This window comes from Schistocerca nitens, chromosome 2 (genome assembly GCF_023898315.1).
Source record: "Schistocerca nitens isolate TAMUIC-IGC-003100 chromosome 2, iqSchNite1.1, whole genome shotgun sequence".
Taxonomy (NCBI): domain Eukaryota; kingdom Metazoa; phylum Arthropoda; class Insecta; order Orthoptera; family Acrididae; genus Schistocerca; species Schistocerca nitens.
Window position 1 is genome coordinate 331,625,616 of NC_064615.1, and position 27,031 is coordinate 331,652,646.

Sequence of the window (27,031 nt, forward strand, 5' to 3'; positions counted from 1 at the left end):
GATCAGGACATAAAAAATGGTATTCTGTCGATCGGAAATCTTACCTCCTGACAGCGTGTAACCATTTTTGTAACAGCTGTGGTTTTGAGAAAGGAAACCTGCAAATAGATGCACAGACATTATGCTAATACAGTGTTACAAAAACATTTATTAAGCAAGTGCACTGACATACAAAACAACTTAAAATATTCACATAACTGTGAAATGTAATATTCGTTCCTTTCTCGAATTTATTTGTACAATTAATCGCTGCACGACTCTTCACCATTGTACTTCTTTTGATTGGAACGTACAGACAGTAGAATTACGAGTAACAAATACTGTATGTACGTCCCAACAAATATACAACGTTGAATCAGGGTCTTCAGGAACAACAGTACTACACAACACATCAGATTACAACCACTATAATGGCGTCCAGCCGAAGGTTCAAATTATCCCGCGACTGCAGCGCCATCAGTGAGTCTAGTTATTTTTTTACAAGGTCTTTGTGGAGATCACTGCTAAATTGTAATTGAGGATCTTTGCGTTGCGCGGGTTGCAGAGAGATTATGAAATGATGTGAACGTGCGGTTTGTTTACAAATGATGTTTGACAGCCAGTCGTCATTATTATATTATGATGTGAATTTAGCGTTGTGAAGTGCAAGTATCCTTCGGTTCGGACGAGATCAAATTCGAGCCTCTAATTATTGTCAAATGTAAATCTACATGTACATCTGACGTACGGTATGTATTTGGTGTAATTTTTTTTATGGTGAATTGTTGTTATTATATGAGATAGCGTGTGTACTCCACCATAAGATTATGTAGTGTAATATTTTCCCTACGCAAAAAAGAAAAAAAATTGCTAATGATTAGATAATATCAGTAAAAGAACCCCCAAGCAATCTTGAACTCAACAAAGATGGGAGCAAATAAAGCGCCCTTTCAAAAGAAAAGTGTCACTGTGAGTAGTAACATCATTATGAGAGTTTATAATCCCCAAGACATCTCATATCTTTTCAAGTTGTGGATTGTAGATACCACAAATTAGATAATAGTTCGTGATACAATGCAATACAAACGTTGAAAACAAAGTAATGATAATTGCTGGAGCTCATCCAAGATCATCCTGCAGACACCTATTTAAAGAACTAGAGATCTTCACTGTAGCCTCACAATATATATATTCATTTATGAATAGCAGTGTACATGGCTACAACACTAGGAGAAAGGATGGTCTTCACTACTCAAGGTTAAATCTAAATTTGGCTCAGCAGGGTGTAAATTACGCTGCCACAAAAGTCTTTGGTCACTTACCTAATAGCATCAAAAGTCTGACAGATAGCCATAGGGTCTATAGCATTTAAAAGGAAAATAAAAGAATTTCTTAATGGCAACTCCTTTTACTCATTAGATGAATTTTTGGATATAGTAAGTGGGTAATTTCCCCAACTCCCACAAAAAAAATTAAAAATATTAAGTGTCATGTAATATTTTGTGTAATGCAGTTTCTTGTATAGTCGTCTTTTATTAACCTGACACATTCCACATCATTGCGAAGTGTCATATACATGATCTATGGAATAAGTACTAATCTAATCTAAGTACATTCTTGCCTAGAGTCACTCTATATTTTCAAAAGAACTCCATATGTTTAAGAAAAGTCTTCAAAAATTGATGGTATTCCTGATTAGGTCATAAAGCAAATCATTACAGATATTTCTGTATGCCTGCCAGCCACAGTAAACAAATCTTTTCTGACAGACACGTTTTCTATCTATCTAACAATTGCCACAGTGGCCCCCTTCATACGAAAGGAGACAAATCAGGAAACTGTAGGCCAATCACTTTATTTACGGACGTAACTAAAAACGTAGAAAATATAGTGTATAACACGGTAATGAAATTTCTGGGTAAAAATAAAATTCTTATTGATGCCCAGCATGGCTTTAGGAAAGTAAATGTGCAACTACTGCCATCTATGATTTTTCTACAAAATGCTCTTGAAATGGGGAGGGGGGGGGGGAGACACTGAACTACAAAATATTTTCAGAGAAGCAATAAGCTGTTAGAGGCGCAGAATTAAAATCATTCACTGTGAACTATACAAAGAGGTAACAGAAGTGATACATGTAGTAAAGTTAAGTGCTAAGATGTATTCCTCAGATGCAAAAAAACGAAAAAATGGAGTTCCTCAAGCATACAATCTTGTACCAATCCTCTTCCTCACACATATAAATACCCTAGAGCTGAATATTGATTCATGTACAAATACCCTTTTGCAGACAACAAAAGCATGTTTCATAAAGCAAGCATCTTGAATCAACTGTAAGCAAAACTTCAACCCAACTAAATGGTTGGTTTAAGGTGAACAGGGGCTAATGATTAATGCGAAACGACAGCATTTCTAAACCTCTGATTAAAAAATGATGCATGCAGCACCAAACTTCAACAGAATTGGACCCTCTCTGGAAAGCAAAATTTTCAAATATTGACTTCAAATTGTGTACACATATAAATGAAATAAATATATCACTAAAGTATATTACAGCTTTGCTTTGTGTTCAAATTGCCTATTTTTCCAATTCCATAGCATCCTTCAGTACAAAATTATATTCTGAGTTAACATATCACGTAGTTTGTTTTCTTAACTTATAAAAAGAGCTGTAAGAGCAGTGCAGCTTGCTCAACAGATTTGTGCAAGAACCTCTTTCAAAATTCCCCATTCATTGCACTACCCGCTAGCTATATGATGTGTATATTATTTATAGTTCCACATGATGAGATTTTTATGTAGTGTTCAAATTGTGAACACACTGTAATGTAATTAATAAAAATAAACTTTGTAACTCCTTATTCACTTACTGGCTTTCGGCTACAGTGTCCCGTGTATTCTGGTATGTCCGTTATTTTCTATACCTTTTCTGTGGTGATAAGTAAATGCTTTTCACTTGTTTTGTATGTTGAAGTCCACTTCACTTAGTATTAATGGAGTATACGTTAAATCTTAGCCTATCTGTCCTAGTGGAGAATATGAATGGTTTCATTTTGTTTATGTGATGTTCAACATTCATATACCAAATGGTGTAGAAGCTAAAAGTGCTCTTACAGTGTCCACGGCTTCTCTGTTTTGTGCTGATGGTGGCAACAACTGGTGTGTGGAATGACAGGAACTGAGATAAACAAATCATGACTCAGTTGTTGGTAGGCACTTGGAATGCCCATTCATAATTTCATATGGTTCATGTATAAAGTTAGCTGCAATTATGTTCTATTATATTGGAAATAACCACACCATCAGAATTTTCAGTAAAATGAGAGTAAGGCATTCAAGATGTTGCTGCAACAAGGAATGTACATCTTGGACCATGCTACTCATCAGTCTATTGTGACAGTCATATTTTGCTGTTGGGATTCATTGGTTTTGCCAGCTCACAAGCCTGTTGTCCCATTCCAACTTAATCCAGGCGTTGGACCACAAAGTCCATTCTGACAGCATAACTTCTTTTCTTCTATTCATAATCACTAAATTTGCCAATTGACAATCAAACTGCCACATTCCAACTTTACCCAGGCCTCAGGCTTTGCCACAACTGAGTCTGTTAGTGCATCTAGTTTCTTTCCTGTCACCAAATAAATACAAAAGTCAGTAACCAACTTTAAAATTCATGTCTCTATACGTAAAATAAATGTAATTAAGTCATATCTTCTACCAAAAGAAATCATTACATTCAGTGATTTTCATAGGCTACTGTAAACTATGACCCGATTGGCTATGACCAGTGTCAGTGGATTTCCATCAGTATGCAACGTAACAGCTGCTGATGCTGTAATTGCGCTTCATCTGTTTCAGAAACTTGCTTATAATGTATATTCTGTATTTAGTCTAATTTTGCCTTTGCAGACCCTATGGGAGCAATATGTAAAGGGTTGCTATATATTCCAAGATTCATCCTTTAAAGTTGGTTCTAGAAGTTTCGTGAGTAACTTTCCACAGAATGTTCTGTTTCTATCTTCAAATGTTTGCCAATTCAGTTCTCTCAGCATCTCCATGACTTTTAGGTTAAACAAGACTGAGGCCATTCGTGCTGCCATTCTATACATTCAGCATCTCCTGTTAATCCATTTAATACGTGCCCTACAAACTTGAGCAATATTGTAAGATGGGCCACACAAGTGTTTTGTATGGAGTTGCCTTTGTAGACAATTGCATTTTCCAAGAGTTGTACCAGTTAAGCACAGTCTGCCACCACCTATTCCTATGACTGATCTTAAGTGATCATTCCATTTCGTATCTCCACAGTGGTTACACCAGATGTTTGTGTGAGTTGACTGATTCAAACTGTGACTCATTGATATTGTAGCAATAGGATACTATGTTTTTTTCATTTTATAAAGTGAAAATTTTTACATTTCTGAACACTGAAAGCAAGCTACTAACCTTTGCAACCAAGTTGAAATCTCGGCAACATCTGACTAAATATTTGTGCAGTTTCCTCCAGACAGTAGTTCATTACATGTAGATAATTGCATCATCTTCAAGAAATTCGAGAATACTATTGATATTGCCGACATGTTCATTAAATACAATGGGAGCAGCAAGGGCCCCAACCTACTTCCATGGGGCACCTGAAGTTAATTCTACATCTATTGATGACTCTCCATCTGAGATAACATGCTCTGTCTTCATGGAGAAATTCTCAATCCAGTCACAAACCTAGCTTGATACCACATATGACTGTATTAATTTGCTGCATAAGTTAGTAGCAGTTTTGTTTTGCACGTTGGTATTCCAGTTGCTATGGGCTTATTTATTGATTATCGTTTTTTATTTGTAGTTCACTGTTGCTATTTGAGTTTACATATTGTTATTTTGTCATTTGGAGATAATGAGTCAGGCTGTGGATGCTAGGAAATGGAGAAATCGGAACATTCCCAACAAATTCTTCTGTTTGAATTCAATAGAAGGGTGACAGCAGTGGAGGCAGCCAGAAACATTTGCACCATGTATAGCGATAGTGCTATTGGACAGAACACGGCAATAAAATGGTTTTCTCACTTTAAGGAGGATCATTTTGATATTAGTGACTATTCACATTCTGGGTTTGATAAAGATCATTTAAATGCATTTGTCCACAATGATCCACATCACTTTACTGGAGAACTGGCGAATGTATTAACTGTGATTGTTCCAGCACTGTGTGACATTTGCGTGCAGTGGAGAAGGTTAACAAGTCAGGTCTATGACTAACTCATGCTCTAAGCCAAAAAATCAGTGGGTAGCCATATGTGCATCTCTGCTTGCTCGTCATCAGTTATCTCATGAACAACCCCACCTATTCCTGTCTTGTATCTTTATTGGTGACAAGAAATTGCCTCTTTATGCTAACATAAGGAAAAGATAGGAATGGTTGAGCCCAAAAAAAGCAGCAACCTCCCATACAAAGATGACGTGCATTCACGAAGGATAATGTTACGCATCTGGTGGAACCCTTAGGTGCTCTGCATTTGTTTGCTGAGTATGGGCTTGGTGGCCCCAGGGTTCATGAGCTGGGGACTGGTAAGCACTGCATGTCCCCTGTCACCTTAAGCTCTGGGCATGCTTCAGCAACCACTGTATGACGTGGCAGTGGAACTTTGTATGTCAGGGACACAGACCGCGAGGATGGGGGGGGAAAAAAAGAGAGAGAGAGAGAGAGAGAGAGAGAGAGAGAGAGAAAACCAACCCTCAGTCTCAAGGTGTGCTGTGTGCTGATGAGATGCATGGCTGTTGAGGTGGAACAGGCTTACCTGGGCACACTATGTAGACTTTTGACTGTTAAGAGGTAAGAGGAAACCTTTGAGAAATTCTCCTCTTTTTACATTCAAAAGGGTTTAGAAGGTATCACAGTGACAGTAAAATCAGTCAAGCGGTCACGAGATGGGACACTGTTGGTCAAAACTCTAATTCCCATTAAACAACGAACCTGCAGAAAGCGATAAGCCTTGGGAGTATTCCATCGGAATGGAGCTCCACAACACATTGAATTACAGCAGAGGTGTTGTGACATGCAAGAATTTTTGGACATTCTCAGAGAAGATCTGAAAGTTGAGTTAGCCCAGTGGGGAACAGTTGATATGCAGAATATCAAGGAAAGGGTGGATGGCGATCTTTTCAAATCCGACTCCTTTATCCTGACTTTCAGCAGCACGAAACCTCCAGAGCATGTTAAGGCAGGTTTCCTTCGCCTCAGCGTGCGGCCTTATGTCTCCAAACCAATGCACTTTTTCAAATGTGAGTGCTTTGTGCATACTACTCTTGGGTGTAAGGGAGAAGAAACTTGTGGCAGATGTGGTCACCCACGAAGATGTTGCTTGTTGATCACCGTTGAAGCGTGTTAGTTCCTCTGGAGCTCTTCCTGCCTGGAGTTGAGACTGCAGCGTAAATCTTGAAGAATGGAAGATACAAGAGCGAAGGGGACACAGCACATCCCACATAATGAGCCAAAAAAATGTATAAAGCTATAATGCCACCAACATTCGCCACATCCTTCGCTTCAGTACTGAAACGCGCCAGTGCAGCGTGTCGATGCTACACAAACGGAGGTTGCCAGTTTCAGTGTCAACACTAGTACCTGCATTTGTCTATGCACTTGTGCTACTGCAGACATTTCGAACGCCCCCCCCCCCCCCCCCCGCATCCCTTCCCCTCCAGAACTTCAGAAAAGGCCTTGGTTGCTGACATTGTGGGACTTCTTGTTCCTCCAAAGATCAAGTCTTGTCCACCGTCTGGCACTGCACTACCACTTCTGCGGATGTGGCTCTGAAGCAGCCTGAAGCTTGAAGTCGAAGGCGAAGAATCATCCATTGAAGAAGAAAGGATGTATAGTGTCTGATGATGTTGATGTCATCCATTTTGAATCTTCTTCAGAGGCGATGGACCTTGATGTCGGACTGAGCTACCACCCACTGTGAGCTCCCTTCCCCGGCAGAAAGCCACGATGAAAGTGCTACCCCTGTGATAGATGGTTCCCATATTACAGTGGAAGTTTAGTGGAGGAAAATCCTAGCACAGGAATGCCCCCTGTGCTTGTATCTGCAGGAAATGTATTTTAAAGTGTCTGGTGCGCTGTACTGTGAGACTTACAAAAATTACCTGACTGGAGAAAGGGCCAAGGGAGGGGTCACTGTGTTTGTCAAAAATGCACACCACTCCTCTGCTCTCCTCCTGGCTACTGACCTGCAAGAAGTTGCCATTAAAAAACGTGTGTTGGAAGATCTCAGTTTGCTCCCTGTATCTAATTCTGCATGATGTGATAGACTCTGAGGCTGTCACATATCGTATGGAACAACTCCCCTTGCCATTTCTCCTACTGGGAGACTTCAAACCCCATATGTTTTGTGCAGCTCGATTTCTAAATGTCCTTGGTGTCAGGTTTTGGAGAGCCTCGTGACATCTCATGAGCTGTGCATCCTCAGCACAGGTACTTCCACCTATTTTTGTGCTGCTATTGGGTCATTGTCAGTCATCAGCCTCTTCTTTATGCTCTCCAGCCCTTGTAGACTGTGCAGCGGGAAGTCACTGATGACCTTCGTTCCAGCAACCAGTTCCTACTCCACATTCACCTGCTTGGGGGGGGGGGGGCAATTACCTGAAGAGAAGCCACAAAAATGGATGGTCAGTAGGGCTAACTGGGTGCTGTTCAGCCAGCGGGCTGTATTTGAACACTGGGGGGACCACATTACATGAGTGATCCATCATACCACTGACTTATTCATCCCAAAGCCTTCAGCTGATCTTTGGAGGCAACTTGTATCTTGGTTGACTGGTGAGTGTCACCTAGCAACCTGGGCCAGGTGCGTGTCTTTTCTATGGTTTAAGTGCTGCCTGACAGCAGAGAACCTCACAGCATTTCGTGTTGCAAGAGCCAAGGCGTGGCATGTAATTAAGGAAAACGAGAAAAGGCCATGGCAAGTGAACATGGCCTTCATCAACCATTCCACTTGTTCTACGAAAGTATGAGAAGACATCTGCAGGATTTCTGGTAAACACAGCCGGTTAACCAATAGCAGTAGTGCTGAAACAGGTGTCTCCAAACAAAGCTCAGGGACATTGCTCAGATGATGGCAGAGCATCTTACAACTCCCGTTTCTCCATTTGTGAGCTGGTGTCAGCAGTGTCTGATACTCATGACACTGCACCAAGTCACAACCAAATTTATCTTAAATGGCAGACAGTCAACTTCCCTGATTCCTAGAGACAGGCAATTCTGATACCTCTCCTCAAACCAGGAAAATACCACATGTGTCCCGGTAGTTACTGGAACTTTGCATTAACAAGCTGACTAGGAAAGACCCTGGAGCGCATGGGTACCCATTACCTTGTCTGGTTGTTTTTAGAGACCAGGCAACTCCTTAGCTGCTCTCAGTGTGGATTCCAGAGAATTTGGTCTGCTGTTGACAACCTGACCCTACTAGCGGCAGCTATTCAGCAGGCGTTTGTGTGTGAACATCACTGTCCTGACATATTCTTTGATATCGGTAAGGTTTTCAACACTACTTGGAGACACAGTATTCTGGTCCCACTCCATCAGTGGAGCCTTTGTGGCCAGCTCCCCGTTTACACATGGTCCTTTCTGTCTAAGCATTGTTTTAGGTCTTGAGTTGGTGACATGCTGTCAGATCATTTTGAATAGAAGAATGGTGTTCCTCAGGGCAGTGTTTTAGAGAGAGAGAGAGAGAGAGAGAGAGAGAGAGAGAGAGAGAGAGAGTGTGTGTGTGTGTGTGTGTGTGTGTGTGTGTGTTTGCGCGCATGTGCTCATTTTAATTGTTCTTGTCATATTTGTAATTTACCCAATTTGCTTCTGAGGGACACCGTTCTACATTTTAAAGACTCAGTGAGGTTTCTGGGCATCATTTTTTACTCCAAATTATCATAGTTACCACACCCAAAGGAACTGAAAGCCAGAGCCCAGAAGGTAACGAATATCATAAAGTGCCTTAGCCACAGGCCTTGGGGAGCAGACAGGGGTGTCTGCTCCAGTTTTATAGGGCTTTTGTGTGTTCACAGCTATACTATGAATACACAGTGTATCCGTCAGTGAGGCCTTTCTACCTGAAGATTATTGATGTCATCCACCATGAAGGAATTAGGCTGGCCACAGGTGCTTGGAAGACCAGCCCCACCCCCAGTTTCTGTGCTGAGGCTGGGGAACCATCACTCACCATCCGGCGACAGCTCTTTGTGGTGCAACAGACTCGCAAGTTCCTCACATCTCTCACTTGAGCCGCTTACCATACTGTTGCTTGTCTGCATGTGGAATGCCTTTTCCCCAATCATGCATGAGCAACAATGCTGTTTAGGACCTGAGTGCAACAAGGGCTGGAGTCACTTGGTGTGTGGAGCATGTCCGCCCCATATCCAGGGTTTTAACTGCTTGCCACTGTGGTCACTGCAGCGGCCCAGTATAATTTTAGATTTAGTGCAGTGCAGGCGGGATTAACCTCCTGCTTCTGTTTTTAATGCAATATTTCCTGATATTTTGTGCGAGCACCACAAGTGTGTACCTGTCATTACAGATGGGTCTAAACAGGGGACTCTGTTGGTTGCTCTGTTGTTTTCCTGAATCGTGTTGTCAGGGTCCGGCTGTCTCAAGACTTTACTGTTTTCGACGCAGAATTATATGCTAACTTTTGGGCTCTGGAGGAGATGGGATGTTCTTCCAGTACTAAATTTCTTGTCTGTTCCAATTCTCTGAGTGCCCTTCACTCTCTACTACATTTGTACCCAGCGCATAAAGTAGCACAGATTGTACAGGATGCCTGCCTCCCATTACAACGACTGCAGAAGGAGGTGTCTTTCTGCTGGGTACCAGGACACATGCGTATTGTGGGGAATGAAAGGACAGGTTTAACAGTGAAGGTGGTGTATCATGATCCTCAGTTATTTTAGCTTGCCATCTCCCTGCATGCCCTAATCTTTCCGTTGATATCTGGAGTCTTTCATCGGTGGGAGGCCCATGATGCGACCGTGGCGTACCTCCTTCCAGCCACGTCAACGGGACGAAGTCCTCCTTACTGTTTTGTGCATAGGCCAGAGCTCTATAATGTGCATAACTTCTTGCTCCAGTCTGAGGACCCTCCAGTGTGTGGTGCTTGTAGTCTACAGACCAATGTGTGCAACATTTTATTGGACTGTGTTTTATTTTCTGACCAGTGGGGCACAGTGGATTTGCTGATGTATTTGCCCTCTATTTTAGGAAACATTCAAATGAATGTGGTTAGAGTTTTAAAGTTTCGTGAATTGTCCAATATTTTTCCCAAGTTATTAGAGATTTTAATTTGTTAACAGGTTGGCTGGCTCACACGTTTTTTGTAGGTGGTCTGCCAGTGACATTTTCTTGAGCCTTTTTTTAATTCATTTGTCATTTTATTTGTCTTGTAATCTCATATATAGCCCGTTTGCTCTTTTTCTGCTGTCTTACTGCATGTGAGATAGAGTGATTGTGTGGTCAATTCGAGTGAGGTGGGAGTAGGTTTCCTCCTTACTGTATGACAATATTTTCGTTATTTTATCCATATTCATATCATTTAATGTGCATAAGGGCCCTGATAAGCTCGCCTGTGAGTGCCCATAAGCTCAAACAAAAAAATACACACACACACACACACACACACACACACACACACACACGCACGCACGCTTGGTGGAACAGTAATGGTGTGGTGTGCTATGAATAGCTTCCCCAAGGTCTAATCATCACTGCTGATATTTACTGTCAACAAGAAACAAGTGAGACATCTTGCAGTGCACCCCAAGAACAATGACCAGGAAGTCTGCGTGAAGTGACGCGACTCCACGGTAATGCTCGCCTGCATACTACTGGAGTGGCAAAAAACACTATACAGGATCTGGGGTGGGAAGTTATTCCACACCCACCTTATCCCCCTGAACTCGTGCCCTCAGATCTTCACCTTTTCCACTTTCTCTCAAACATCCGTCAAGGAACTTCCTTTTCGGGACAAAATGCGTTCTGAACATGGCTTGATGAGTTCTTTGCCTCGAAACCACCTGATTTCTATTGTCGCAGAATTGAAAAGTTACCCTAGCTTTGGCAGACTGTTGTAAATAGTGAAGGAGAATGTATTATTGATGACTGAAGTCTCTGTTACGTGTATCTGTTCTGTTTATTAAATTTATGGAAAAACGATACACATTTGTGCACCAACCTGAGGCTTTGGATAGTAAGTGTACTTGTGGTACTGAGTCGAATGCCTTTTGGAAGTCAAGAAACACAGTACCTAGCCAACTTGACTGGCTTGATCCATAACTTTCAATATATCGTGGGAGAAAAGCACAAGTTCAGTTTCGCATCATGAATGTTTTCACAATACATTTTAGTTCACATGGAGGAAGTCATTCTGTTCAAGATACTTCTTCACATTTAAGCTCAGAATGTGTTCAAAGATTCTGCAACAAATGGTTGTCAAGGATATTGGGTGGTGGTTTTGTGGATCACTTTGGGTGCCATTTTTGTAGATACACGTGACCTGTGCTGTCTTCCAACTACTGAGCACAGTGTTTTGTTTGACTGATTTTTGGTGTGTTATGTTCAGCAAAATGGCAAACTCAGCCGGAGTTCAGTATAGAATCTGAAAGAGATCTCATCAGGCCCTGGAGCTTTGTTTTGTTTTACAAATGTCAGCTGTCTCTCAATGTCACTGACACTAATATTCATTTCACTTTTTCTTGCAGAAGTACGAGAATTAAATTGGGGCGCAGTACTCATGGGTTTCCCTTTGTAAAGAAACATTTGAAAACAGATTAAGCAGTTCTGCTTTTGCTTTGTACCTTCAGTTTCAATTCCTTTCTCATCCATGAGTGAATGTCTGGGCACTATCTTTGATACCACTAACAGCCTTTACATATGATCAGAATTTCCTCTGGTTTTGAGAGACATGCTACAATAATATTCTGCTACGGTTTAGTTGTTGAAGGCTTCGTGCAGTACCCTCTTGACAGCGAAACACATTTCATTTACCATCTCTCTGTCTATAACATTAAGCCTTCTTTCATGTCTATTATGCAATAACCTCGTTTTCTTAAAACTTCCATTATCATGACTGTTTACCATCGTGTGTCCCTTCCTTCATGAACAAGACTATGGCCGCGACTATGTCAGTCAATTTTACAGTGGAGATCGCTGTACGTGTCACTGAAATCTCCTGGCGAAGTTCCTCCAGCATGCATGGCTTATGTCTATCGATATTATCTTTCACACTTCCCCACAAGTAAAAGTCCATAGGTGTTAGATCTGGTGACTGTGGAGGAAATTCAATGGGCTTGCTTTGACCAATCCAATGCCCCGGAAAATTGTCATCCAGGAAAGCTTGTATGGCTAGGAGGTAGGGTGGTGATGTCCTGTCCTGTCGGTAGAAGACCTCTTCATCAGCTCCATAAAGCGCACGTATACCTGGCAAAATTGATGGACGTAACATTTCCAGGTACACTTCTCTAGTGACAGTAGAGTCAAAGATGAAGGGTCCTACTAAGCCCCTAGATGATAGTCCACACCACACATGAACCCCTGATAGATTGACCACTTTATCCACATAAACATGCGGATTTCCCAGTGCCTAGTACACACTGTTATGCCGATTAATGGTTCCATCAAGTTTAGATTGTGCCTTGTCACTCCACACTATCTTTGTCACAAATTGTTCGTCATCAGTTACCATTTGCTGATACCATTCACAAATTTGCATTTGGCGATCAGGATTGTCATCATTAATCGTGTGCAGTAATCGTGGAATGTCAACTTTCCACTTTGCAGCTTTCAGAATTCTTTGTACACTTGTACTGCTAACCCCCACTTCACGTGCACAGTGCATAGCAGACTTCTGTGGAGAATTAACAAATGTTTCCGTCATGAGAGCTGACGAAGCAGGACTTGCAGCTGTATGCTGTCTTCCTGATCTTCCTTTGTGAATATCACAACTCGTTCCATGCAATTCAAACTTGGCAATGATGCATTTAATTGTTAGGTGGGTTGGTGGTTCTATTTCAAAAACCCACCTCCACTGATGTTGCAATTTAACGGTGTTATCAAAATTGAAAAACCACTCCACAATACATTTTCGTTGTTCATATGTCAAGTGTGCTCCAGCCATCTAGATTAGATTAGATTAGATTAATGCTTGTTCCATAGATCACGAATATGACACTTCGTAATGATGTGGAACGTGTTGGTTAATAAAAGATGTCTGTACAAGATATTACATTACACAAAATATTGCATGACATTGATGTTCCCCCCCCCCCCCCCCCCCTTAATTTATATCTAAAAATTCAGCCATTGAGTAGAAGGAGTTGTCATCTAGAAATTCTTTTAACTTATTTTTAAATGTTAGTTGGCTCTCTGTCAGGCTTTTGATGCTGTTTGGTAGGTGACCAAAGACTTTTGTGGCAGCATAATTTACCCCTTTCTGTGCCAAAGTCAGATTTAACCCTGCATAGTGAAGATCATCCTTTCTCCTGGTGTTATAGCTATGCACACTGCTATTACTTTTGAACTGGGCTGGATTATTAACAACAAATTTCATAAGTGAATATATATACTGTGAGGTTGTTTTCTCAATGCCGAGGTGAAAGTACTAACAGCTGTTGAGCCAAAGACCATACTACACCACACTCGTAACTCAAATTGAAAGACAATATCGATATCTCGATAGAGCGTGCCTAAGGGTGTATGCATTTTTCTGGTGGACTCTGTAGTTCAAAATTATATAAATCATGGATCAGTGATACAGTGTACCTCATACAAGTATTGAACACTGTGAAAGTAAATTGGCCTATAATGCGAAGCGTTGTCACCTAGCACTCAGTTCACAAATGTTTTAATATATTCTTGTTTTATGTTTTATTTTTTTCCATGATGCTTTTCATCCTACTGTGAAGTACCAGGTTTAATAGGTGTATTTGTTTTTTGTTTTTTCCTCCAGATTTCCACTGTTCACAGTGTTAGACTCCTAGTTATCAGAGTGCTTTGCGCACTTAATACTTTGTCAGTCTATTTGTATTTTTATTTGCGTTCTTTCTTCATTAATCTTTACCCAAACTTTCTGTGGTTAGTAGGATCCAAATCCCATTCAAAGGTTAGTCCTTGCATTTGGCAAGAAGAGTTATGTCATTTTTTTTTTTACCATGGCTTTGGTATCTGTATCCCATTACAATTTTATTCTCTTTCTATTTTTAATCAGTTGCTTCATTGCTTCTTAAAAAAGCTAATCAACAGTGATGATAAATTACAACCCTTCTTTACATTTGCTGTAATGTGAACTTGTTTTGTGATTTTGAGCTTTTATTACTCCCACTTGCATTTTTTTATATTGTGATTTTCATTGTTGTTTCATGAATAAAGGAAAGCATTTAGATGCAGTCAGCAGAAGCGGCAGCTGCGGCAGAGTTCAGCCGCTTGCGGCCACTCTGCACAGCTGTTATGAAGGATCCAACATTGGACAATATAATGAAACTGAACACTGTCTTATCCTGCTGCCCACGGGAAGCATTGCAGGCCCTACAGGCATATGTGATGTTTCCATTGGAAGCTCATCTCCGGGCACCACAGACAAGGTAGAATGTAGTTTTGTTTTTCCTGTTTTGAGAATACATAGTCAATCATGCTTTGAGAGTATATGGCCAATCATTGCTCCAGATCTATTACTACATCTATACTCTGCAAACCAATGGGTAGTGCATGAAAGAGGGTAATTCCCACTGTACTTCCCGGGTTCGATTCCCGGCGGGGTCAGGGATTTTCTCTGCCTCGTGATGACTGGGTGTTGTGTGATGGCCTTAGGTTAGTTAGGTTTAAGTAGTTCTAAGTTCTAGGGGACTGATGACCATAGATGTTAAGTCCCATGGTGCTCAGAGCCATTTGACCCATTTTGACCAATTCCCACTGTACAACTTATTAGAGCTTCTTCCTATTCCGTTTGGGTATTCACATGTGATTACTTAAGTAGCACTGTGCATGCTGTAAGTAGTCCAGTTTTGTCTTCGTGGTCCCTGTGAGAACTACAGTATACATACTTGCTGAAGATTATCTTTGGATTCCTCATTTAATGTTGGTTCTTGAAATTATGTAAATAAGTTTTCATGGCGTAATTTGCATCTGTCTTTAAAGCATATGTCATTTCAGCTGCCTCTGCATCTCTGTGACAATCACTTGTGTATCAGACAAACCTGTGACTATTTGTTCTGCACTTGTTTGTATATATTCAATGTCCCCTGCAAGTCGTATTTGGTATGGGGCCCTTACACTGAGCAATATTCTAAGATGGGTCACACGTATGTTCTGTAAGCAAGCCCATTTATAGACTGATTACATTTTCTTAGTATCCAACATATGAACCGAAGTCTACCACCTGCTTTACCTATGACTGAGCTTTTTTTGTTCCATTTCATATCCCTACAAATTGTTACAGCCGTATGTGTTTGCTGATTCCTGTTGTGGCTTATTGATATTGTAGTCATAGGACACTAGATTTTTTCACTTTCCAAAATATACAGTGTAATATTTCTAAATATTTAAACTAAATTGGAAAGCTTTGCGACACTTTGAAATCTTTTCAAGATTTCACTGGCTTTTTTTACACACATTGTTTCGTGAAAGCTATTTCTCTGACTGTATTTTAAATTATTGTGATGCAAAAACATTCCAGTCAGTAACATTTATTACTCATGCTATTTCATGATTAATAGGTGTAAGTATAGTGATCGGCTATGGATTACATATGGAACCTTTCTTACTTTTTCATTCTAACCAAAATGGACACACTGCAAATGAACTCGTAAAGAGAAACTTATGTTTTAAGTAAAATAATTCTGGGTCAAATGTTTAGGTTGTGCGGGTGTGAGTTGATGAAGCTAACAGATATGACCTGACTGAAAGCAAGTCTTTGGAGAGAGGTTGTGATGAAACTTCCTGGCAGATTAAAACTGTGTGCCGGACCGAGACTTCAACTCGGGACCTTTGCCTTTCGCGGGAAAATGCTCTACCAACTGAGCTACCCAAGCACGACTCACGCCCCTTCCTCACAGCTTTACTTCTGCCAGTATCTGTGAGGACGGGGCGTGGTTTGTGCTTGGGTAGCTCAGTTGGTAGAGCACTTGCCCGCGAAAGGCAAAGGTCCTGAGTTCGAGTCTCGGTCCGGCACACAGTTTTAATCTGCCAGGAAGTTTCATATCAGCACACACTCCGCTGCAGAGTGAAAATCTCATTCCGGAGAGGTTGTGGTGTTAGCATAGCCTGAGGTCTAGGTTAGGTTGGAAGATGATAGATTGATTGCGAGTTTTGGAAGCCAGTGAAAGTGATGTAAGGAACAAATTCATTACAATTACTGAACAGTTAAAAATCATCATTTGGGCTATATATCATGTGCTGAATAATTATTTTATTATTATGAATAATATCTTTTTAAACTCTGAGGATGAAAGCTATTGTTTTTTCAGATACATTGCAAATTCTACGATTGTATTCATTTCAGGATTTGGCGCAATTACGTCAACTCCTAGCTCTGAAACTAAACATCTGTGTGCTGCTTTCTCATTGGGCACTTTAAAACAGCTGTAGACACACTTGTTTATGTTTCCATCACTCCAAATGGCATTTGCTGCCATCATTGCTTCACAAGACACACAAATAATGACAATGCCTGTGATCTGAATTCTTAGCAGTATATTTGGTGGAATCCATAGAGAAACAGTCTCACAACAGAAAAATGATCAAATTAGGAGGGAGTAAGATAGAAGAAACCTCATCAATAACAATTTGTGATGCTTCATTGCTTAAATACCTGTTATCATAGAGTCTATAGTGAATACGGTTGACGTTAGTAGACTGTGTAAAAGTAGGAGTCCCTATGCCATATGGTTTAAATTAGGGTTAAGGTTGTTTAGTATTTACCGCTAGTAGTAATGGATGGTGCCACTAAATGGAAAGAGTCTTGATAAACCCTTTGGTGGCTTAGTTCAACAAGAGATTCTTGAACTAGGAGCAGATCAGTACCACAAGTCTTTCATAACTTATCAGTCTGGAGTATTCCTCAGTGAGTACTGTTTGGCATGACTAGAATAGTGCACAAAGAAAGAAGTACTCAGCCTTAAAAGTGTGCTATGAGCTGATGGGGTGGATGGGTGATGAGGGGAAACAGTTTGTGGTAACAGCCGGGGAACATCACACCTCAGTTTTAGGATTTTCTATTATTTGAAAGATGGAAAAACTGATGCAAGCTGACCTTGGGAAAGATCATTTTGGATTCTCTAGGAATGTAGGAACACGAGGCAATACTGACTCTACAACTTCTCATAGAAAATAGGTTAAGGAAAGGCAAGCCTATTGTGTTTATAGCATTTGTAGATGTAGAGAAAGCTTTTGACAGTGTCAACTGGCGTACTCTCTTTCACATTCTAAAGGTGGCAGCGGTAAAATATAGGGAGCGAAAGGCTATTTACAATTTGTGCAGAAACCAGATGGCATTTAGAAGAGTGGAGGGGCATGAAAGGGAAGCAGTGGTTGAGAAGGGAGTGGGACAGGGCCTATCCGTGATGTTATTCAATCTGTGTATTGAGAAGGAATTAAAAGTTCAGGGAGGAGAAATAAAAACTTTCTACTCTATACATGAATATCTTAACAGAGACTGTTAAGACAGCTTAAGTAAAAATGTCTGTCAGATTTCAGTTTTGACAGCACTTGGTCACAACAGTCAAGATTAGGGTATTTATTAATAGTGCATAACAATGTTTCATTCTGACAGTGTGTTAACTCTGTAAATATTAGCTGTTCCAATTTACCGCATTGTATTGACCTATTTTGACAATCTCCTGACAAATAATCAGGGTAATAAGTGTTATATTCAAATGTTTTATATTTTTGTTATACTTTCTGACATGTTCCACACCCACAAGAATAATCTCATTTTTGCATCTATGGAACAAAAATCGAATGTAATCTAATCTGAGGTTTGCTGATGACATTGTAATTCTGTCGGAGACAGCAAAGGATTTGGAACAGCAGCTTAACAGAATGGACAGTGTCTTGAAAGGAGAATATAAGATGAACATCAACAAAAGCAAAACTAGGATAATGGAATGTAGGCGAAGTAAATTGTGATGGTAAGGGAATCAGATTAGGAAATGAGACTCTTAAAATAGTAGATGAGTTTTGCTATTTGGGCAGCAAAATAACTGATAATACAAAATGTAGACTGGCAAAGGCAAAAAAAGCCATTTCTGAAGAGAAATTTGTTAACATTGAATATAGATTTAAGCATCAGGAAATCTTTTCTGAAAGTATTTGTTTGGAGTGTAGCCATGTATGGAAGTGAAATATGGACAATGCACAGTTTAAATAAAAAGAGAATAGAAGCTTCCAAAATGAGGTGCCACAGAGGAATGCTGAAGATAAGATGCGTAGATCATGTAACTGATGAGGAGGCACTGAATAGAATTGGGGGGGGGGGGGGGGGGGGAGTTTGTGGAACAATCTGACTAGAAGAAGGGATCAGTTTATAGGACACATTCTGAGACATCAAGGGATCACCAGTTAAGGAAATGTGTGTGTGGGGGGGTAAAAATCGTAGACGGAGACAAAGAAATGAATACAGTAAGCAGATTCAGAAGGATGTAGGTTGGAGTAGTTATTCGGGGATGAAGAGGCTTGCACAGGATAGAGTAGCAAGGAGAGCTACATCAAACCAGTCTTCAGACTGAAGACCGCAACAAGAACAACAACAACAACAACAACAACAACATTATTTGATTGAGAACAACAACATCATTATTTGATTGAGATGCTATAAAACCCGCAATTGGGAAAGACGACAATATGAAAAGGATAGATAGCTACTCACTACATGTAGGTGGCACTGAGTCATGAACAGGCTCAATGAAAAAGACTGTTAAACTTTTAAACTTTCAGGCAAAAAGAATGCTCCTTCCGAAATAGAAAACACACACACACACACACACACCCACACACACACACACACATTCATAAAGTGGTATGATGATGTGTCTGCCAGTCATAGTACATGTGTTTGTAGAGCATAGATGTAAATAAATACTGAAGCACTATTTTTAACAGGAGAGTAACAGCATATTATGTATTGGTTTTTATATTACTAGTTACTGTTTCAGTTGTTCTGATTTTCAGTCCTGCCTACCATTTGATTACTTTTAGCTATTTTTTCATTATTTTGATTTTTTTCTTCAAAAATATTTAGTAATATTTAAATGTGAAATTATGAGATAAGTCAAAGCATTTATAACAGTATATAGAAAATACATGTACTTAGGCATAGAAGTATCATGCAGCTAAACCATGAAATCATGTGGTAAGATTATCGACATTGTTGTTTTTATGAGATTTGTTGTAGAAAAAATGGCAATGTCGTACTTCCAAATTTATTGTTTTAGGTTGAAAACCCGACAGGCCCTTGTTGATTCTTTAAAGATTCTTCTGAAAGTAACGGAGGCTGATAACATCAACACATTTTTCAGAATATATACACTGATATTTAATCATTTGTATGACAAAGATCAAGAGAATTTAAGTAAGTATTTTAATCAAGACTTTGCAGTGAATTTTTTAGTTTAGGCATCAGAAATAGAAATAGTGATTGAATGTGAAGTATTACTTAGGAATAATTCCTTAGGTAAGAAAAATTTGAAGCCAAGTTCTCTTTAAGAGGTCATAAGAAAAGAAAACTTGGTGTTGAAAATAGAAAGCCCAAGGATTTAATTTCTAACTCTTTTCTTAAGATAGTGACATTAGCTGATAAGACTTTTACTGTGATACAGTGTTATTATTTAAAGACAACAGTTGCTAATTACCATATAGTGGAGATGTTGAGTTGCAGATAGGCACAATAAAAGACTGTCAATCAAAGCTTTCAGCCAAGCAGGACTTCATCAGAAATGGACAACACACACACACACACACACACACACACACACACACACACACACAAGACCTCAGTCTCTGGCTACCAAGGCCAGACTGTGAGCAGCAGCACATTATTCAGCTGGTGAGAGTGTGCAGGGACGAGGTGGAGAGAGGATAGGGCAGCTAGGTACAGTCGGGAGGTTAGACGGAGGGTGGGGGAGAGGGGAGAGTTAGCAGAAAAGGAGAGACGTGAAGAGACTGGGTATGTTGGTGGAATAGAGGACAATGTAGTGCTGGAATGGAAACAGGGAAGGGGCTAGATGGGTAATAACAATGACTAATGAAGGTTGAGGACAGGAGGGTTACGGGATGGTAGGATGTATTGCAGGGTGAGTTCCCACCAGCACAATTCAGAAAAGCTGGTGTTGGTGGGAAGGATCAATATGGCACAGGCTGTGATGCAGTCATTGAAATGAAGAACATTGTGTTGGGCAGCATGCTGAGCAACAGGGTGGTCCAGCTGTTTCTTAGCTGCAGTTTGTCAGTGGCTATTCATGTGGACAGACAGCTTATTTGTTGTCATGCCCACGTAGAATGCAGCATAGTGGTTATAGCTTAGCTTGTAGATCACATAACTGGTTTCACAGGTAGCCCTGCCTTTGATGGGATAGGTGATGTTTGTGACCAGACTGGAGTAGGTAGTGGTGGGGGGATGTATGGGACAGGTCGTGCATCTAGGTCATATTACAGGGATGTGAGCCATGAGACAAGGGGTTAAGAGCATGGGTTCAACAGCTACCATCCGTTTCATGCCAAGAAGTCTCTTCCATACAACCTAGGCAGCTGTGGCCATCACATCTGTAGTCACAATCTGTCCGTCTTGAAATATACCAAGGGTGTCACTGAGGCACTCACAGATCATAATACCCTCTCAGCCTTGTACAAAAGCACATCTCCTGTGCCTTATATCTCCAGTCACCCACCATGTCCCAAAATCCTACTGTCTGGCCACGGGAGAGCATTCTCCTCATGACTCAGTACCACCCAGGACTGGAGAAACTGAATCACATTCTCCACCAGGTTTTCGACTACCTCTTGTTGTGCCCTGAAATGAGAAATGTGTTACCCACTATCCTTCCCACCCCTATCACAGTAGTAATCTGCTACCCACTGAACCTACGCTGTATCCTTGCCATCCCTACACAACTCTTGCTCCCAACCTCTGGCCTCATGGCTAATATCCCTGTAATAGACCTAGATGCTAGACAGGTCCCATACCTCCTCCCACCACCATCTACTCCAGTACAGTCATTAGCATCACCTATCCCATCAAAGGCAGGACTACCCTTGAAATGAGTCATGTGATCTACAAGCTAAACTGCAACCACTCTGCTGCATTTGACGTGGGCATGACAACAAACAAGCTGTCTGTCCACATCAATGTCCACCGACAAACCATGGCCAAGAAACAGCTGAATCACCGATTTGTTGAGCACGCTACACAACACGACGTTCTCCATTTCAATGACTGCTTCACAGTCTGTGTCATCTTGATCCTTCCCACCAACACAGGTTTGCTTAATTGCAGAGGTGGGAACTCTCTGTACAATATCTCATACGTTCCCGTAACCCTCATGGCCTCAACCTTTGTTAGCTGTTGTCTTTTGCTCACCTATCCTCTTCCCTGTGTCCATTCCAGCACTGCACAGCCCTCTATACCACCAGTGCTCCCACAATCTTTTTACTTGTCTCCTTTTCTGCTGCCCCCCCCCCCCTTCCCCATCCACTGTTACCGTTCCCCATCCCTACCATCCTATCCCTCACCCTCCCCGCCCCAGCAACCTCCTTACCACCACCACACAGTTTGTTTTTCCCAGCATGTGCTACTGCTTAATTCTAGCCTTGGCAGCCAGCTTACGGGTGTGTGAGTTGCATATTTGTGTGTGTGTGTGTGTGTGTGTGTGTGTGTGTGTGTGTGTGTGTGAGAGAGAGAGATCTATTTTTGACAAAGGCTGTGTTGACCAAAAGTTCATTTTGTATCAGTCTTTTTGTTGTGTCTATCTGCTACTCAGCAACTCCGTTATATGGTGAGTAGCAACTATCCTTTTCATAATATTTTTACATTCCATTCTGGACTTTCCATTGTTTGACTGTGAGTATTTTTATTATTATGTTTGTCATATTGTGCTCATGCACATACGGAATGAAGTCTGTAAAAACTTGCCAACTATTTACTTAGTCAACAACTAAGTATAAAACTCTGTAATGAACAACATTACTTGGCATAGTTCCACCTATAGCATGTATGAAATAACTTGTGTCCTTTTACCTGTAGCGTATGAGATAGTTGCACCATTATTCTAGTGATGCCAATGACAAGTTGATTCGTGTCATGCACCACCAAAATTTTGTTTGTTTTATTGTTAACTGTTGCTGTGGACACAAAGCCATGGTCTTTAATTATGTTGATGTAAAAGGTCGTTGCATCCACAGTGACCAACAAGGATTCAGGTAGTAACAGGATAGAATGTGTGGTGGAGATGTGGCAAAGGAAGTGGGCAGTGTCGTGAATGTAGGATGAGAGGTTACAGACAATAGTTTGAAGGCGTTGGTCATCAAAGGAAGTATTCCATGTCTTCGTAGCCGTGGAACACGACCTTCTCCAGTGCCCTGTTACCAAACCCACCACCTCTTTCCTGATCCTCCAAGCCAACCACGTTCGGATGGATCCCCAATTATTTCCCATATGAAGGCCAAATCTATAAACAAATTCTTAGTATTGCCATGAATACTCGCATCTCACCAACTTAAGTCATCTTATTTATGGACCTCACAGAGCTATCCTTCCAATCCAGTCAACACTTATACCTCTTAACTGATTCACATTCACTGATAACATTTTCAGGATCTAGACTCCTGGCAAGGAGAACCTTTACTTTTTCCTCCTTAACCTCGACACCTTCTCTCAAATCTACTTCATCTGGTCCTGATCAAGTCAACGAGCTACCTTCCTAGATGTCAGTCTCCACCTCTCAGATGGCTCCATGAATATATCTGTTCATTTAAAGCAAACCAATCACAAGCAGTACTTCCACTTTGACAATTATCACCTGTTCCATGCCAAAAAGTCTTTTCCTTACAACCTGAATGCCATATCTGCATTGGAAAGCAGGAGTTATTGAAATATTCACCCACCACCTCCTACCACAGTCCAGTCACAGGCGTTTCCTACCCAATAAAAGGCAGGGCCATGTGGGGAAACCAGCCAAATTACCCAAGGTGTCCCAGGAGGGATCATCAGTATTCAAGGATGTGATAAGAACAATCATACAAAGAAAAAATGTCTACTAATCATTGGCTCTAAGATGTGTATCTTAAGGGCTATGAGCACTTCTTCATCTTCGGTACTATAAAACATATCTCTTCTACTCCAAGCTCTTTCCTTTCCATGTTTTGGAAGGAAGTGTTATGAACCAAAACAAGAAAAAAGGTCTAGTAAACTTGGGCTCTAAAATGTATACCTTAAGGGGGGTTTTTGAGCACTTGTTCAGTGTAAGAGATGTGCTTCGCACTAGTGAAGATGAACAAGTGCACGCTCATGTTTCCTGGACTTTTGTTCTTGTTTTGGTCTATACTACCACCTCTTGAAATATGAAAAACAAAGAGCTGGGAGTAGAAGTGATGTGTTTCAGTGTCAAAAGATGACTAAGTACTCATGGCTCTTAAGGTATGCATTTTAGAGCCTATGTTTACTAGACTGTTTTTACTTTGAATGGCTGTTCCTGTCATATCCCTGAGTATAGACTACTCTCCCAGGGATACCCCATAAATCAACTGTGCTGCAGTTGCTGCACAGCATTCTGTATGTGGCGTCTGTTCTGTGTGATACACTTATTGTGTGCTGGTAACAACATTACCCTCCCCTCTGCACTGAACTGCCAATACTAACAAATGATTTGAATAAAATATTGATACTTATCTGCTATTTGATCATGTAGCCATACAGTATTTGTTTTCTTCGTTTATTTCCCACCACTTCAGTAGATCAAACTTTATGATAAAAGTCAACTGTGCTTCTTTGCAACAAATGTTGACCATCTAGAAGTTTGTCATATTTAAAAACTCTTATCCAGTTGGATGAGTTCCCTGTACAGAATTGTCATCTACAAACTGTTCTGGGAACCATAGATGTTATCTGTCAGGTTATTTATACCTGTATCACGAACAATAACAATGTTATTGCTGTTCCTAGAGGTGTGCTGGATATTACTCTCACTTCTGACACTGTCTCCCCATTAAGAAAGGCAAGCTAAGTTTTTGTTTGCTAATAAGTCTTCAGTCTGATTCCACAGTTGCTGCATTTTTTCCTGATAATGATAATAATAATAAACCCCGTGGAGGCCTGGGAAAAGAATAGGCCTCCGGTATGTTCTGCCAGTCGTAAAAGGCGATGAAAAGAACAAACCAGTAATAGGGCTAACCCCCCCTTTAGTGTGATTAGTTGGTTCAGGACAGAACTAATGAAGCCTCGGACAAGCGCCGTCATGGTCGGGGACGACGCTTGAACCCTATGCCCGCCCACAATGGTAACGACACTGCTAGCCAACTGGAAAATGATTTAAATCCAAATAGAGGTGTTTTGCAGGATATGCTTCCTGCAACCACCATAGAAGGAAAACAAAGACAGAGGATGAGATGGTCAGATGAAGTTAATCGACACCTCCTGTTCTGTTATTACCAAGCAACAAGCCTAGGAACCAACACAACTGGATACAGATCACAAGTATACACAACATTTATTACCAGATACCCAGAATTAAAATTTTTAACAGAACAACGACTAGCTGATCAGATCCGTGTAGTAATCAAAAATAACAGGATGCCCCAGTCAGAATTAGAAAACATCAAACAACAAGTACAACAAATACTGGAACAAAATAATGTGCAATCAGAAGAAGAAGAAAATACAGTAATGGACTCAAACATCCCAGAGCAAACAAACAAAGAACAACACACATCAATTAAACAATCAGAGGAAAACGAAATTTTAAGACAGCCACCAGAATAAGCACAAATAGAACACGAAGTGACACACATGTTAGATATAGAAGAAAAATTTCAGCTGACATGTATAGAATACAAAGACACAAATACAGACATTAGACCATTCTTGCATAGACCGCTAAATAACCCACAAGTCGAAACAACAATAAAAACTATCAACACAATCATACACAACAAAATAAATGAAAACACAACTATGGAAGAATTACAACTACTGGTTTATATAGGAGCACTCACTACACTAAATATACACACTAGGCAGAGATCAGAACCAACCAACACACAGAAGAAACCCACAAAACCAGCATGGCAACACAGGCTACAGATCAGAATAGAAAAACTGAGAAAAGACATCAGACTGCTAACACAATTTATAAGAAATGAAATAAATCAGACAAAAAACGAAAAAGGTTAGGTAAAATCTCACAACAAGAAGCGATAGAGCAATTAGATGAAAAGAAGCAGAAATTACAAGCATTGGCCAAACGACTTAGTAGATACAAAAAAAGTGCAAATAGAAGGAAACAAAACCAAACATTCAACACAAACTAAAAGAAATTTTACCAGACAATAGATAACACACACATTAAAATAGACAATCCACCAAACATAACAGACATGGAACACTTCTGGAGCAACATATGGTCAAATCCGGTACAACATAACAAGCATGCACGGTGGATACAAGCAGAAACAGACACGTACAAGATGATATCACAAATGCCTGAAGTGATAATTTTGCAACATGAAGTCACCCAAGCAATTAATTCTACTCACAATTGGAAATCCCCTGGAAAAAATAAAATAGCAAATTTCTGGCTAAAGAAGTTCACCTCAACACATTCACATCTAACTAAATTATTTAACATATATATTATTTAACAGTTACATTGCAGACCCATACACATTCCCTGATACACTTACACATGGAATAATTTATCTGAAACCTAAAGATCAAGTAGACACAGCAAACCCAGCTAAATATTGCCCCATAACATGCCTACCAACAATATACAAAATATTAACTTCAGTCATTACACAGAAATTAATGACACATACAACACAAAACAAAATTATAAATGAAGAACAAAAAGTCTGTTGCAAAGGAGCACGAGGATGTAAAGAGCAACTGATAACAGATGCCGAGGTGACATATCAAGCTAAAATTAAACACAGGTCGCTACACTACACATACATTGATTACCAAAAAGCTTTTGATAGTGTACCCCACTCATGGTTACTACAAATATTGGAAATATTCAAAGTAGATCCTAAATTGATACAGTTCCTAAACATAATAGTGAAAAACTGGAAAACCACACTTAATATCCAAACAAATTCAAATAATATCACATCACAGCCAATACCGATTAAGCGTGGAATATACCACGGAGACTCATTAAGTCCTTTCTGGTTCTGCCTTGCTCTGAAACCACTATCCAACATGCTAAATAATACAAATTATGGATACAATATTACTGGAACATACCCACACAAAATCACACATTTGCTATACATGGATGGTCTAAAACTACTGGGAGCAACAAATCAACAACTCAACCAATTACTAAAGATAACAGAAGTATTCAGCAATGATATAAATATGGCTTTTGGAACAGACAAATGTAAGAAAAATAGCATAGTCAAGGGAAAACATACTAAACAGGAAGATTACATATTGGATAAACACAGCGACTGCACAGAAGCGATGGAAAAAACAGATGCCTATAAATATCTAGGATACAGACAAAAAATACTAATAGATAATACAAATATTAAAGAAGAACTAAAAGAAAAATATAGACAAAGACTGACAAAAATACTGAAAACAGAATTTACAGCAAGAAGACAAAAGCTATAAATACTTATGCTATACCAATATTGACCTACTCATTTGGAGTAGTGAAATGGAGTAACACAGACCTAGAAGCACTCAATACACTTACACGATCACAATACCACAAATATAGAATACATCACATACATTCAGCAACAGAAAGATTCACATTAAACAGAAGGGAAGGAGGAAGGGGATTTATCAACATAAAAAACCTACAT

The 27,031-nt window shown here is 40.2% G+C and overlaps 1 protein-coding gene across 1 annotated transcript in view; it reads left to right on the top strand.

The window, feature by feature from the left end:
* The first annotated feature begins 521 nt into the window (after window positions 1-521).
* Window positions 522-27,031, top strand: part of LOC126236130 (TELO2-interacting protein 1 homolog) — a 153,475-nt gene continuing 126,965 nt past the window's right edge. The window contains exons 1-3 of the mRNA XM_049945207.1: window positions 522-728; window positions 14,384-14,595; window positions 19,441-19,577. Coding sequence (XP_049801164.1) covers window positions 14,396-14,595; window positions 19,441-19,577 — 337 coding nt within the window. The 5' untranslated portion in view covers window positions 522-728; window positions 14,384-14,395. The remainder of the gene's footprint in view (window positions 729-14,383; window positions 14,596-19,440; window positions 19,578-27,031) is intronic.